We start from the raw sequence: 17,322 nt of genomic DNA on the forward strand, positions 1-17,322 counted from the left end.
AACATTTTGTAACATACCGACATTTACTAATTTTTTCCCTTATAATTTGAAGAAATCTTGTAACTATCTGCTTTATCACCTGGCTAATATATCTGGCTACACATAAAATGCACTTTTTTGTTTCAAATAATTTTCCCGGTCCAAAAGTCTAATTTTATGGTCAAAAACAGAATTTTTCTTGTTATCTTGTTCTTCCACTCACGTCTTCAATTGTAACAAAGAATTGACTATGTTAACCACCATCTGTTTCATTGTGAAAAACAATGATATGAGAAATTGTTTAAGGCACAGGCTTAGCACCATAATTTGTAAATAAGTGGCAAAAACTATCATCTACACTTTAAAACACAACTTTTCGAAAAAATTCCTTATGTGACCCGGCATCATTATTAGGTTGGGTTGCACCAACTAACTTTAACTGTAACTTTAACTACAATTCAAAATGTCAAATATTTGGTTAAAGTTAAAAATGGACGCCATGCACGTGGCGAAAAAAGGAACTAACGCTGTCATCATACAAAAAAGCCATTTTTGACAGTTCTCCTTTACCAGCAGCGCCCCCGCCGACGTTCATTTATAACCTTGTTGGACCAGCTGTCACCTGTCAATTTCTCCGGTCAAAGTTAAGGTTAAAGTTAAAGCTAAATTTAGCCTTAAAATTTAAAATAAAAATTATGGTTATAAATTTTAACCTTAACTTTAGCCACGCCTCTGGTGCAACCCACCGTTAATCTATTGACACTTCATTTGTTAAAATCGGACCAGAAGTTTAGCCACTACGGGGCTAAACTTCTGGTCCACTACTTTGTAATGTATGTGACATTACAAATAGTGCCAACTATCCGTCATCTGACGCTCGTAACTCCCTTGCGCTAAAATTCGTTTGTCGCGCGGGAACCGTAATTTTTTTCGGGATAAAAGTATCCTATGTCCTTTCTCGGAACTCAAAGTATCTACATACCAAATTTCAGCAAAATTGGTCCAGCAGCTTGGGCGTGAAGTGGTACCAGACAGACAGACGGACACCGACAGACACTTTTTTTTTTTTTTTTTTTTTTTTTTTTTTATGAAATAAGGGGGCAAACGAGCAAACGGGTCACCTGATGGAAAGCAACTTCCGTCGCCCATGGACACTCGCAGCATCAGAAGAGCTGCAGGTGCGTTGCCAGCCTTTTAAGAGGGAATAGGGTAATAGGGGAAGGTAGGGATGGAAAGGGAACGGTATAAGGGAGGATAGGGAAGGGAATAGGGTAGGGGATTGGGCCTCCGGTAAACTCACTCACTCGGCGAAACATAGCGCAAGCGCTGTTTCACGCCGGTTTTCTGTGAGGACGTGGTATTTCTCCGGTCGAGCCGGCCCATTCGTGCCGAAGCATGGCTCTCCCACGTCAAACTTTCACATTTTTAATATTATTTAGTGCCAATTTCATTATCCTTCCTTTTGACTTCTTTTGAGGAAATATAATATGACATTACATTACTACTCCATAGTGTACTCAATTAAGCTGCAATATATTTCTTACATTTTACCATCTTTCGGAGAAGTGAGGTTCGGAGAGTTCAATGAAAAGAAATTATCTAGCGACGTCTGTTTGAGATTGTCAGAGCCTTTTTCTTTCTTCACATACTTTCTTTTTAACATGACTTCGTTCAGCGGTTTGACTATAGGTGTTGTGTTTTTATTTTCGAAGTAATTTAGCTGATATTGCTTCATAACTTTCGGACTTTCCTTCAGGGTTTCCTTTTCCTCTTTTCTCTCAGTGTTATGTTTCTTCTCCTTATCTTTATCTACCTTAGATTTATATTTCTTCAATTTCTTGCTTTTCTTTGAACTAGCCTCTCTATTGTCTACTTCAATACTATCTTTAGTGAATTTAAGTTTAATCTTTACGTTTTCCTTGACATTTTTATTTGTTTTGGATTTTTCCGTCTTTTTTTCTTCTGCTTGCTTCTGCTCCTTAAATTTCAATTTTATCTTGACTTTATCCTTATTTCTCTTTTTATTCAACTTCGATCTTTCCTTTAGTAACTTATCTTTTTTTTGCGCTTCCTCTTTTACACAGCTCCGCTTTTGAAAAAGTAATTTTATCTTTATTCTTTTCTCTTCGTTGTCACGTTTTCTTTTCTTTTCCTTGTGTTTCCTTCTTTTGGCTTCCTTTTGAGATTGCGAGTCAATTTTTGTATCTGCATCGCTTAGTTTTCTCTTGCGACTGTTGACTTGGCTGGTTTCACTGAGGTACTGCATTTTGAAACTCTCAATATCAATGTCTACATTTAATTTGTTAGACCTGTCTTTGTTATTAGGACTTAGTTTGAGAAAGCTTATCTTTAAAGGGCTAGTCGACGTCGTCTTAGACTCTTCTCTGGTGACGACGTCTATGTTAACAGTATCATTGTCTTTGGATATCTCCATCGACGAGTCTCTTTCTATTTCTATTGTTTTCAATTTCGGCGAGTCCGGGACACTTTCGTTAATTTTTGTTTCTGAATCTGGATTTGTGTCCGCGATGGATTCTGTCTTGTTCTCTTTATTAGGCTCGACCTCCGCTATTTTGACTTCCTGAAAATTATTGAAAAAAAGATTTTTGTTAAAACGATAAGAGAGTCTTGCTCTGTGAAAATTCTTCATCTATCAATGCATTATCTGCACAAGCAATTTCTTTTACGTTTTGTGTTTAGGTTTCTGAATCATAGAAAGATTATGGTGTGTATTTTCAAATGATTTTATATATTTTTTTTTAGTTAGTATTATTATAATCTACTAATATTTATTTTTACATACCTCTTGTATAATATCTAAGCATTTTTTTGGTGATATCCATTCCCTCAGTGGTTCTTTCATTTTTAATTTATCCTTGTAAGTAGTATTCATTAAGTCTTCTAATATAGCCCTGAAATTGAACGGAAAATATATTTAAGTCATAAGTGTGTAATATCTCCAAAACAAATTTCAGCAAAATTGGTTCAATGGCTCCCCATTGAACCAATTTTGCTGAAATTTGTTAAAAGGATACTTTTTATCACGGAAAAATGTACGGTTCCCGCACGGTAAACAAATTGTAGGCGTCATCTAGTCTGTTTATAAATCAGCTGCCGTACTCCCGACAGAATCAGAATCGAATCAGCTCAATCCCAAAGCTTTTGCTATTTCCGATATATACTAGCGCACGATCGTGCTGCGGCTCTATTTGGACTAATTCGATCTCAACGGCTTTTCCCACTCCTGACAAGTATACTAGCGCACGATAGTGCTGCGATATCAGTTTCGGGGGTAAGAGCCAGTCCACACGGCGCGTGGCGTCAGCGTCGACGCAGCTTTACGCATAGCCGGCGACACGGGCGCTGCGTCATCGCAGCGTTATTACGAAGCAGTCTTAACGTCCGAGACGAAGTGCTGTCCGTCATGTGTTCGTTGCGACGACGCAGCGCGCTGTGTGAACACCTTGATTATTTGTATGTAAACCAAAGCAACGGCAGCGCTGCGTCGACGCAACGCGCCGTGTGGACTGGCTCTAAGGCTGCGGCCTACAAATAATAAAAACTAAGGTAACGTAACTCCCATATTTCAATCGTTTTGAATTTGGTTTGTTTTCGCACACTAAAATAATATGGCAATACGTAAATACATTCAAATAAAAAAATAAAGCCATTGCAAATGATTGTCACTTCTATAATTACCAGAGATCGGAATTGGGTGTGTGAAAATACCTAAAGTTTGCAGCGGGACATAATATGGAGCTGTTACAACCACTTAAGTTAAACCGGTTTTGGATTTTACCGGTTCAGTTAAAAAGTTTTGCTACAAATTGATGCAAGGAAAACGAACATTTTCGCGCATGTAAGCGCAGCGTTTAATTTAATGGCGTCGCTCCGTTTTTACTTGCCCTGCTTACTTGACCTCAACGGAGTTAAATTCCGACTTGTTACAATAGTAACAAGTCGGACTTTAACACTGTCATAGAATACAATACTTAAGATACAGGTCAAAAAAAGATTAAAACCACATTAGCATTTTGCAGACATGTAAAATTCTGTGTTTGGCCGACAAAGAAAAATTGAGACTAAAAAATTAATTTAGAACTGTATAAGCAGCTTGTAAATGTTTATAGTTCGGTGTTTCAAAGGTAAGGAACATGTTAAAAAAATACAAAACTGAACCAGTAAAATCCAAAACCGGTTTAACTTAAGTGGTTGTAACAGCTCCATATTATGTCCCGCTGCAAACTTTAGGTATTTTCACACACCTAATTCCGATCTCCGATAATTACACAAAATTCTTGCATGTATTCGGGTCACATTTTGTAGAATCGGAACAAATTTTTTGACACAGTCACTCTTCCTTAGTTTTTATTATTCGTAGGCTGCGGCACTAAAGAATAATGTCACTCACATGACAATCTTCTTCTTGACGGCTAGAGGCTGCGGCACTTTTAGCTTCTCCCGTATCCTCTCGACCACGTCGTCAGCGTTGAGAGTGTCAATTTCAAGCTTAGATATACGATCGTATAGCCCGAGCTGCTTCATCGGTGAAAGTAGTTTGTTCTCTGTCTTAACAGTTTCAGGCTCCGGGAGGCACCGTTTTGGCGTCTTCAAATTCAGGTCTAGGCGACTTATTTCTGTGTTGCTTACTGAAAAAAACATTTAGGTTTCAATATGCATGATATAAGGGGGCGTCCACAAATTACGTGAGGTGTTTAGGGACGGGAGGGGGTCGAGTCAAATCTCATCTAATCTCACGTTGGGGAGAGGGGGGGGGGGGGGGGGGGGGTCTCGGCAAATCTCACGTTATTTTTATTCTCAACAAAATAATACTATTTTGGTCCATTTCATCCAGATTGTACGTATGCTTAATCGTAAGCGTAATCGTGATACGAATAAGATCATTCACAAATTCATTCGAAAGAAAATCTACTGTCAAACCAAACGTTTACGTAAGAAACCCACATTCTGAAAAATCTCACGTGAGATTTGGCGGGGATTGAATGAAATCTCACGAAATCTCGCCATGGGGGTCAAAAAATAAAAAAAAACACCTCACGTAAATTGTAGACGCCCCCTAAGAAGAGTATAAAGCTGATCGCACATTTGTCAGCACCGTACGCGTCGAATGCACCGCATAGTACACGAAATGCGGCGCGTACGGTGCGGGCGAATGTGCGAGGTTTCACGTCATTTTATACAACGAATTCTAAAACCATTTTAACCTCTCCAAGCGGCAGCCGGCTGTCGCAATACAATTGAAAATCTATCGTGTCTGCGATACCCACGATGGAGGTGTTAAAACATAATATCTTTGTATTTTACTCATTCTAATGGGTTTCGCCTTTGATTATTTTTAAATTTGTTTACAGTGCCTATTTAAGTGTAACTTCCACATATTATATCATTCTGTAGATAAAATCAGGTTGAAATTATCGTTGCTCTATCTGTCAACACAATGTTATGTGCCTTCTGTAAACTGTAGCATAGTAAAAGGAGGGGAAGTAAGTTATCTTCATACAAAGGCACCGCGCGCGGCTTGTATGTGTGCGCCATAGTATCAATGCGTCGCCACGTACGGCACACAACAAAATCTCGGCGGTACCAGCCTCTAAAAGTGGCCGAGATTTTGTTGTGTGCCGTACGTGGCGACGCATTGATGCTATGGTGCACACATACAAGCCGCGCGCGGTGCCTTTGTATGAAGATAACTTACTTCCCCTCCTTTTACTATGACTGTAGTCAAAAAGACTATTGAACAATATTCTACATCTTATTGTAGAGAATAATTGATTGTATAACATACCTTCTTTTTTAACTTCACTATTATTTGCATTGTTGCAACTAGTTGATCTGAAATATCAATAAAAATTATTATTGAATTTGGGTGGTTTAGGGGAGGGATACAACGCATCGCAAGCGCCATGATTTTTGACATCAAATTCGCTTTCAAAACTGGCGGAAGCATAATGACTAAGAGTGGGTTGCACCAACTTACTTTAACTATAACTATAACTTTAACTACAATGCAACATGTCAAATCTTTGGTTAAATTAAAAAATGGACGCCATATTTAACCATAACCTTGAGCTCGACAAGGCTTTGAGTGAACGTGGCGAAAAAGATAACTAACGCTGTCATCATACGAAAACGCCATTTTTGACAGTTCTCCTTTACCAGCAGCGCCCCCGCCCACGTTCATTTCAAGCCTTGTCGGACCAGCTGTCATCTGTCAAATTCTGTGGTCAAAGATAAGGTTAAAGTTATCCTTAACTATAACCATAACTTTAACTTTAACCACGCCTCTGGTGCAACCCACCCTAATTATATTATTTATACATCCATACTAATATAATAAATTCGAAAGTGTGTCTGTCTGTTACTTTTTCAAGCTTAAACCGCTTAACCGATTTTGATGAAATTCGCTTACTATGTGTCCCGGGACAGGACATATTTAGGACAATTTTTTAGCCGTAGGGTCTATCGTGTCAAATAGCTGTCATATGTCACGAAATAGCTTCCACATGTCACGATATAGCTGTCATGTGTCACACAGCGCGTTGCGTCGACGCAGCGCCGTCGTTGCGTTGTTTTACATACAAATAACCAAGGTGTTCACACGGCGCGCTGCGTCGACGCAACGATGACTCAACGCGCCGGGTGGACTGGCTCTAAGGCTATTTGACACGAAAGACTCTTACGCTACATAGCGGCACCTGGTGGCAAGTAGGATTTTAAACACTCTCAATACTAGTCAGTGTACTCACGGCCTGCCTTTAGTCCTTCGCAGCGACATGCGGCTCGGCATCAGCGGCCGCACCACGCGCTCCGACTCCGCCGCCGACTGCTCCTGCAGCGCCACTGTACAAACATCATGTTAGATTATGGTCAATTCAAAGTTCAGAGCACGACGCGACGCTAAGATGCATTTGTATTGAATTGACAGACTTGCATGACGTATCACGGAATTTAAGTCTGTCAAATCGATACAAATTTAGAAATGCATCTACGCGACGCGTTGCGGACTGAATTGACCCCTAATAATTTTGAAGCTATAACACGGCCTCCGTGGTCCAGCGGTTTGGAGCGTGGTTCTTGACGCGGTGGTCGTGGGTTTGACTCCCGCGTTGTTATTTCCAAGTTTAGTTAGGACAATGCAGGCTGATCACCTGATTGTATGACAAGACGAATGCGTCGGATTGGCATGTAAAAAGTCGGTCCTGCGCCTGATCTCTCGCCAGTCGGTGTCGGTCGTCCGTCCTACTGGGTTATGAGTAATAGCTCTCTATTGATGTGTGATCTTGTGTTCTGCGCACACACTTGGGCACTATAAACTGGCCACCGTCACGGAAGCCGGTGTGGGAGTTATTAGTTTTATACTTACATTCATGCAGTGCCTGTATCAATTCTGGAGCTGACGTGGCGCTCGGGGTGCACGTTGGACACACGTAGGGCTTCGCCTCCCCCTCGTCCGCGCCGCGGCACCGAGCGTGCGCCCCCGCGCTCCCGCACAGCACACACAGGTTGATGTCCCAGGGCCTGTAAATATGATAATATTATGTGAAGACATATAATTTACTTTAAGCGAAAGACCTATGGGCTCCTACATAAAACAGCGAATTCGCATGGCAAAATATAATTCGACAAAACTTACAATAAAAAAAAAGATACAGCCGAACGTATTACCTCCTCCTTTTTGGAAGTCGGTGAAAAATGACATTACAACGCGATGCGAATTCCCAGTTTTGTGTGGGAGCTCTATTAGTTTACAAATTACATGTAAACAATGGTCGAATTAAATTAATTTGATGTAAATAAAGATCACTAGTATGTTAAAAATCATACATACAGACCAACTTCCTACCTACATACAACCCTAAAATTTTGCATTAAATAATCTAAACAAACAAAAAGCCTACAGATTACGATCAACCCATCATTTGCATATGAATCTCTGATAGTACATACCCAGCCTCAGCATCATGGTTCCTGCCGTTGGGACACCGACAGTCCTGTAGCCCGCAGCTGTATGTTGTGTTGTAGATCTCCGAGAACGCATTCTGTTCCAACTCCCAGGCCGCGTCCCTGTAGATTATTGTAAAACCTATTATCATACAGTAACTTAAGCGACTGAGATGCGACTGAGAACTTTGAAAATACTTTAGAGACAGAAAAGGGTCATAACTCATAAGTTTTAGTAATTCACGTCCACGCTGTTATGAGCCGCGGCGCTAACGGTTAATGAATTGCTATTTTTCATTCGATGCGAAATAATACTCGACGCGAGCGGTGCGCCGCGATGCGAACCGATAATTCACGATGCCGCGTTTTTAGCAAACAGCTTAATAATACGTAGTATGCTGTGACATCAACATTAGCATGTGAATGAAATCAATATAAAATAGCATTAATTCCCATCATTAGTCATAAGGTACTGTAACTGTAGTACTGAACCTATCAGGTATGTAGTATCCCTGCTGCAGCACCGCCTCCCCGAACCTGTCCTTGTCGTTACACAGGGGACACTTCAGGTAGTGCACGCCCGCACTCAAACACATCCTCTGAAAATAAACACAATGGATTAACAAGACACAGTGGCAATCTTACAACACCTCTAGCTAAGATCCACTGCAGAAATGCATTTATACATGCATACATTTTACAATTATTCACGCATACTTACATACTGGCAGTCGGGTAAAGACATGTCATAAAATCTGACAAAATGGTATTGGTCAGAAATCAGAATTTTAGGTCTTACGCCTCTAGTCCACCGACGTTGCGAACTGCGAAATATTTGCGAAACTAATGCGAAACAGGAATAGAGCGAGATGCAATATAACGCATTGTCGTGTGGCGGATGAGACAGTAAATCGGTTCGCCCTCGTTTCGCAGTTCGCAGCGTCGGTGGAGTAGAGGCGTAGTGTCTAAACATACTAGGACGAAAATGCGCGGCCGAAGTTCGGCATGGTTACGTCAGCAATGCGCTACGCATATAATATAACGCGACGTAATTTCGGCACGGTGTGTCATTGGCAATTTAAATAAAAATGTTTATTTCAGACCGGAGTCCATAAGTTGTTAGTAAATACAATAATTATTTTATTACAAACTATGTTAGTACTCAGGAATTATATAATTAGTTAAAATATGTACGTGGCCTATCAGCAGCACTGGGCACGTAATTATGAATGTGCACCCAATGACGCATGATTGGACACTCAACTTTATCACTTATCACCTTAAGAATGGTGTTAGTGCTTGCGCGAACTCTGCTCATCAAAGAAGCTACTCGCTTTCTTATGACGGCTTGAAAGCCATCAGTGTGAGTTTGAGCAAACATATTTGATGCGCTGCAGAATCGCGAAAGCCCCAACATTACTCTTAGTGCATTATTATATTGGACTCGGAGAGCGTTGTAAGCTCGCTGCGTGTAGTCAACCCACAGATTGCACGTATACATAGATTGACAAAAAGCTCTGAAGAGAGTTAATTTAACTTATTTACTACATCGTGCAAATCTGCGGGCCAACATGTTACATCGAACTGCCATCGCCCTCCGTTCCCTTTCAATGTCACAGTCGTCTTTCAAGTTCTCAGTCACCATATGGCCAAGATACTTGAAAGACGACACCCTAGTAAGAGCCCCTCCATTCAGAGTTACAGTTGGCACCGAGTCTAAGTTACAACCTTTAGTTTCAAATATAACCAGCTGGCTTTTCTTAACGTTGTAAACGAGGCCATGTAACAATGCGTATCTCTCACACACACCAATCAATCTCCTTAGAGCCGAGATTGATGGACTCAGCAACACCATATCGTCTGCGTAGCTAATGCTATTGACAATATGGCCGTCAAGGGAGCATCCGACCTGTGTATTGCTAAGTTCATTAATCAATTCATTCACATAGAGATTGAAGAGCGTTGGCGAGGACAACCCACCCTGTCTCAGTCCACAGTCCAACGTACATTCATCGGACAAGTGTCCAAGCCACCTGACCTGGTTTGTCTGATGCCCGTACCAGTATTTAAATAGTTTAACTGTGTCAGATGGAACACCACACTTGGACATTTTAGACCAGAGGACATCATAGCAAACCAGATCAAACGCCTTCGACAGGTCCAGAAAAGCACCATACACACATGTTTTTCTGCTGGTATAATACTTGATGATATGTTTAAGAGACAGAATTGCACATTCTGTGGACAGCTTTGGCCTAAACCTAAACTGTGCATCGTGTATGTCAAGATGTTGTTTAAGTTGTCTCTCAAGCAAACCATCAAGTACTTTAGCCGTAACAGTGGCTAATGAGATAGGTCTGTAATTGGCCTTATCAGAAATATCTCAAGTCTTGTTTTTTACCACTGGTACTACAATAAATTATTGTCCTCATTAGTTCAGTAGGCAGATAGGAGTGCCTTTTACAAATAGTAAATAGCACTCCTAAAAACCTCGGTAGATGAGGACCCGCGTGAAGAAAATGCTCAATGCTGAGGCCGTCTGTCCTGGGGACTTCCCTCTTGTCATTTGTTTAATAGTCATTAAAACTTCTTTGGTGGTAAAACGTTCAAAATCCCCAGAAACGACGATTTAAAATAAATTGCAGGCGTAATCATGCCGAACTTCAGCCGCGGAACTTCGGCCGCGTTTTTTCGGCCTAGTGAGCAGTATGTTTAGACACTAAGGCTTCTTACAGTCAAATAGCACTTGTCGACGGCAAATACGGCAGGCGTCGACTCGTCCGTCTGTAAGAAGCTTAAGGCGAGGATAAACCCCAATTTGTTATTCCGTGACTCCCGGTTCACCTAGTTCCAATATAATAACGAAGTGTTAAAAAATATGAGATATAAAGCACAATATTTAAAATACCTTAAACCATAAACATTTTAATAAAACGTAATACTTTGGCTGTAATGAATTTACAAACTCACCTCCGATAAAAATCTATTTCATCGAAATATATTAACTACGATATTTATACATTTTATTTGAATAAATTGTTAGTGAATCTATATTAAAATGCCCTTAACCGAACAATTTTGTTTATTTCCAAAGATATTTAAAAAAACATGAAAAAATAGAGAAGATCCGCCTGAGTAACTGGAGTTTTATGCTAAGCTAAAATGAATCTTATTGCGATGCGTATACGCTTGGTCTTTGGTTGTGTGCAAGGTTATCGTTTTGGATTGAGATTAATCCCCGCCTTAAGAGATTTCAAAACTTCCCAAAGCCAAAAATTGGGTCATCAGTCATCACACTACAATTGGCCAGACTGGCGCAAGTTTTATAGTTAATACTCTACCTCTAAACAACTTCTGTGAAACCATGCATCACGTCCGCAGCACGGAGGCCAGAAGGTGTCAACACTTGGACAGCCTTCTACTGCTTCATAGCAGATCACACACGCCAGCTCTGTGACGTCTTCTACAAACAATAACAAATTAATGGAGTTTTCAAGTGACACATACAACAATCTTGTCGCATTCGGTTTGCCATAGAGGAAAGTGATCAGTTTGCAACAGCTGTTGTTCCAGTGATAATTTAGAAGATGACGACCAGCGGCGGCCCTAGGGGATGGAGAACAGGGCAATCGCCGGGGCAATTAGACTACTGGAGATAGGTAAAAATCATGTTCAAAGATTCCATTATGTACATACAGCCCAAGTAATAAAAGCATGTTAAAAAATTTACGATTACCGCGCGATTACCTTGGCACGGTAAATCTAGTTAAATAAAAATTAAATAACCTTCACTCAGAAAGGTAAAGGTAGACAGAGAAAAAGGTGGGCTGATTATTTTAAACCAATTGCTGGAGTAACTTGGAGTAGAGTGGCCAGAGACAGACAAAAATGGAAGAGACTAGAGGAGGCCTTTGCCAAATGGCAATCAGAAATCTGACGTGGGAAAGTCATGCTTCGGCACGAATGGGCCGGCTCGACCGGAGAAATACCACGTCCTCACAGAAAACCGGCGTGAAACAGCGCTTCCGTTGTGTTTCGCCGAGTGAGTGAGCTTACCGGAGGCTCAATCCCCTACCCTTTTCCTTTCCCTACCCTCACCTATTTCCTTCCGTACCCTCCCCTATTCCCTTCGGTACCCTCCCCTATTCCCTTCCCTACCCTCCCCTATTACCCCCTAAAAGGCTGGCAATGCACCTGCAGCTCTTCTGATGCTGCGAGTATCCATGGGCGACGTTAGTTGCTTATCATCAGGTGACCCGTTTGCCCCCTTATTTAATAAAAAAAAAAATGGCAATCAGAAATTGATAAACTTAGATAACTAACTTAGTATTTAAAAATGTTACTGTAATTCTGAAATAAAGGCTATATTATTATAATTATATTATTATTATTCACCTTCACTCATGCTACTATCTTTAGCAGTTCTACTGGGCGCCTTGGTCAGATTTTGCAGTCTTCTCTTAGACATTCTCTGTCTCACTTTTTCCATAACTGTATCTGATATTTTCTGTTTTGGAGCATGTTTTGCACAGTAACTCCTGAAATAATTATTTTAAACAGATTTAATAAAGTATTCGTTTTTTTTTTGAGCTCAATAAAACACAGCTTAGTATTAAAATTAAAATAAATATGTAATCAATTAATAATTTATTAAAAACTAGCTGTTGCCCGCGACTTCGTCCGCGTGGACTTCAGTTTATAGCGCGCGATGTCAACAAAATTGGTGTCAAAAGCTATTATAAAAAATACCCTGGTACCCCTTAAATCAAAACAGCTGTGCAGTGTGTACATAATATTTCATTTTTTTAAAATTAAACTTTATATATTATGCCAAATTTTAAAGCTTATTTAGCCCCCCAATTACACAACTTTACCCATAAACTATTTATCATTGATAGGTTTAAGGTTACGTCACCCTATGTAATATAATGTAAAATATATAAGGCTTATTAAATAACGCAAAGAAATAACAATCGAAAAAAACCGAAACTTAAGTATATGATGATACCACCTCTTATAGAAAGATGTTGGGCAAGCGTTAGCGCGATGTAAAAGACGCACGGCGCCATCTAGTATGAATTTTTGGAACTAACTTAATTTAAACAAATTTTCGTATTTTCACCCCCTTACAACCCTTTTTTCCAGTAAAAAAGTAGCCTATGTCCTTTCTCAGGCTTTAGACTATCTGTATACAAAATTTCATTACAATCGGTTCGGTAGTTTTGGCGTGAAAGCGAGACAGACAGACAGACAGACAGACAGAGATACTTTCGCATTTATAATATTAGTATAGAACGTGTATAACGTGGGAGAGCCATGCTTCGGCACGAACGGGCCGGCTCGACCGGAGAAATACCACGTTCTCACAGAAAACCGGCGTGAAACAGCGCTTGCGCTGTGTTTCGCCGAGTGAGTGAGTTTACCGGAGGCCCAATCCCCTACCCTATTTCCTTCCCTACCCTCCCATATTCCCTTCCCTTCCCATCCCTACCCTCCCCTATTACCTTATTTCCTCTTAAAAGGCCGGCAACGCACCTGCAGCTCTTCTGGTGCTGCGAGTGTCCATGGGCGACGGAAGTTGCTTTCCATCAGGTGACCCGTTTGCTCGTTTGCCCCCTTATTTCATATAAAAAAAAAATAACAATCGAAAGAATCGAAAACCCATGTTTGACATGGTACAACCTCTTATAGAAATACGCATGAGCAAGCAATAGCGCGATCTAGGGGACTCTTGGCGCCATCTATTTTGAGTTTTTGGAACTAACTTAATTTGACCAAATTTACGCATTTTCACCCCCTTACAACCCCCTTTTCCAGTTAAAAAGTAGCCTATGTCCTTTCTCAGGCTTTAGACTATCTGTGTACAAAATTTCATTACAATCGGTTCAGTAGTTTTGGCGTGAAAGCGAGACAGACAGACAGACAGACAGAGATACTTTCGCATTTATAATATTAGTATAGATAATATTCTAACGTATTAAAAACTATAAACAAAAACATACTAACTAATAAGTATGATTAGTTCTATGTTACAATAAAGTAAAAAATAAAACGCCATCTGTTGAATCGTATTAGAACTAAAATGTTCATTCCATCGATATATTTCTGGATTATTTATAATATTATACATAAAATATGTTTAAGATTTTTGAAATTTTATTTTAATACACATCCAAGACCCAGGAACATTGAAAACTTTTTGTTCCGCCTGCGGGACTCGAACCCAGGACCCCCGGGATGAGCGCTGGCCACGCGCAATGCGAATTCATTTTCATCGAAATTTTCATGGAAATAAGATATTTTCCCACATCAAAATGTAGTCTATGTCCTTTCTCAGACTCTAGAATAACTGTATACAAAATTTCATTGCAATCGGTTCAGTAGTTTTGGCGTGAAAAAATATATTTAAGTAAAAAATAAAACGCCATCTGTTGAATCGTATTAGAACTAAAATAAAATAAAACGCCATCTGTTGAATCGTATTAGAACTAAATTGCATCGATATATTTCTGGATTTTTTATAATATTATACATAAAATATATTTAAGATTTTTGAAATATTATTTTAATACACATCCAAGACCCAGGAACATTGAAAACTTGTTCCGCCTGCGGGACTCGAACCCAGGACCCCCGGGATGAGCGCTGGCCTGCGCAATGCGAATAAATTTTCATCGATATTTTCATGGAAATAAGATATTTTCCCACATCAAAATGTAGCCTATGTCCTTTCTCAGACTCTAGAATAACTGTGTACAAAATTTCATTGCAATCGGTTCAGTAATTTTGGCGTGAAAGCAAGACAGGCAGACAGACAGACAGACAGACAGACAGACAGACAGACAGAGATACTTTCGCATTTATAATATTAGTTTTTGGCGTGAAAGTGAGACAGACAGACTGACAGACAGACAGAGATACTTTCGCATTTATAATATTAGTATGGATTAGTATAGAAGTATAGATACATAAAATATATTTAAGTAAAAAATAAAACGCCATCTGTTGAATCGTATTAGAACTAAAATAAAATAAAACGCCATCTGTTGAATCGTATTAGAACTAAATTGCATCGATATATTTCTGGATTTTTTATAATATTATACATAAAATATATTTAAGATTTTTGAAATATTATTTTAATACACATCCAAGACCCAGGAACATTGAAAACTTGTTCCGCCTGCGGGACTCGAACCCAGGACCCCCGGGATGAGCGCTGGCCTGCGCAATGCGAATAAATTTTCATCGATATTTTCATGGAAATAAGATATTTTCCCACATCAAAATGTAGCCTATGTCCTTTCTCAGACTCTAGAATAACTGTGTACAAAATTTCATTGCAATCGGTTCAGTAGTTTTGGCGTGAAAGCAAGACAGACAGACAGACAGACAGACAGACAGACAGACAGACAGAGATACTTTCGCATTTATAATATTAGTATGGATTGTAAGATTCTGTTTAACTTAAAGTTTACAGTAAGTAAATATTCAAAAGAAAATCCTTAACAACAAAAAAGACAGTTGTACTGATATTTAAATTTCAACATACTTGTAGTTCCCATAGAACATAGACACAGCCTGTCGCTCCCTCCCGCATGGAAGATGGAACTGCTTCTTACACTGGCTGACTGTACATCCCAGGTTTGCCCCATCGCAGCCACAGAACGAACATTTCTGAAAAATTAATAAAAACATATACTTATTTTCAAGTAATAAACTGTCACTCATAGATATGTCCTACATAATGCCTAACAACAAATTCTAGACAATGGTTTAATCTTAAAATGTTTTAAAAAAATATTGCAATTTTAAAAGCCGGCATTCACAAGCCATCCATCACTATTTGGCACGCTGTCGATCCAAAATTTGTCAATTTTTTTTTATTGGCGTGGCATACTTGTGAATGCAGAAAACCAATGGTACGGTCGGTCTGAGCAGTCGATTGTGATTATCCTGATCATGTGTACTTAATATCACTAAGTACTTACATGTTTCTTACTCCTAGCAATTTCTGCTAGAATGTCCCCATAGAGGAATCCGAAAAGACCATCACTATCTTGGCCTTTTTGTATCAGACAGCAGGACAGCAGCTGAAATGGTTTAATACATTAATAACAACAATTATAACAACTTAATTAATAGTCCATCAAAAGGTAAAACACAAAAACCTAAGTTTTGTAAGTCATTATAGTTTATGCGTTTTAAAACGCACAAACTATAGTTACTGAATTTTTATCATGTAAATTATTTTTCACACTAAACATGACTAGCTAAATAAGGCACTCTTAAAAAAACATGAATAATGCTAAGGCTAAGTAGCATTATAGTTTTATGCACACAGTGTGTATGAAAATGTGTCAAATATAACATTATCATTCATTCATTATCTACTAGTGAAATAAAAATTGTGTACTGTCTTACTTCATGATATTGTTATGATCTCAGCTTAAGCAATCATTTAAATTAACACCTTAATGCTTCTTCTACAAGTTCATGATGCCAAAATTTGTTTATCATGTAAGGACCATACATTTTATCAGACTCAAAGTGTCATCACAAAGTACTATAATACTGTGTCATCAACATATTATTTAATCAAAATTAGTGTCTTGAAAGTGAAGAGGTGATAGACAGAATGTGCTTTCGCATTTATAATTTATGTATCAATGCCTATGTCAGAGACAAGTTTAAAGATCTCTACTCTCATCTATCTACTCTAAGTACAAAATTGTAATCACAATACAAGAGGTCGTTAATTCTTGAAAACCTTTACTCACCGCACAAAAATAGTGGCAGTATAAGTCCCCAATTACATACAGCTTTCCATATTTTGCCTCATCGTCGACTTCTCGTCCACAAAATGCACAGGGACTACTTTTCGTAGCTATTTTAGCTACAATGTTTTTCTTTTTACTAACAGCAGCGTACATTTTGAAGTACTTAATTGGTGTTTATTACTAAAACATTATTGTGTTAGCACTACGTTGTTTTTGTAAAAGCATTTGCAATTCATAGAAACAAATCAAAATAATAAAATTCAATAACGAAGAAAGAAATTCAATTGGAATTATCACAAAACTTTGCAAGCAATTACTAGCACAGATTACTAGTATATATTTGATTACTAGTCACAGATTACTAGTATATATTTGTAGCATATTTGTAGAGCTATGCAAGAAAACATCACAAAACAAAATCGCCGTAAAATTCCCTCGTAATGATATGTCAATTGTCATTTGTCAGTGTCATTACGTAGTATATGACATTCTCTTTGGTCAGTGTCATTCCCGTGACAATTGTCAAAACTCAAATGTCAAGTATTTTTTTTATTTCATGTTTCAAAATACGACGATGACAATCACGTTTACGGACTACGGT

The 17,322-nt window shown here is 39.0% G+C and overlaps 1 protein-coding gene across 1 annotated transcript; it reads right to left on the reverse strand.

The window, feature by feature from the left end:
- Positions 1-1,398: 1,398 nt before the first annotated feature.
- Positions 1,399-17,017, reverse strand: LOC121736477. The gene is made up of 13 exons (XM_042127696.1): positions 16,722-17,017; positions 15,933-16,034; positions 15,494-15,618; positions 12,337-12,479; positions 11,283-11,404; positions 8,434-8,540; positions 7,948-8,064; positions 7,364-7,518; positions 6,747-6,840; positions 5,786-5,832; positions 4,391-4,628; positions 2,783-2,891; positions 1,399-2,560 (listed from the first exon to the last, which is right to left on the reverse strand). Exons 1-13 carry the CDS (start codon positions 16,872-16,874, stop codon positions 1,520-1,522), a joined length of 2,553 nt encoding a protein of 850 aa, XP_041983630.1. The 5' UTR covers positions 16,875-17,017; the 3' UTR covers positions 1,399-1,519.
- Positions 17,018-17,322: the final 305 nt, after the last annotated feature.

This window comes from Aricia agestis, chromosome 19, assembly GCF_905147365.1.
Source record: "Aricia agestis chromosome 19, ilAriAges1.1, whole genome shotgun sequence".
NCBI lineage: Eukaryota > Metazoa > Arthropoda > Insecta > Lepidoptera > Lycaenidae > Aricia > Aricia agestis.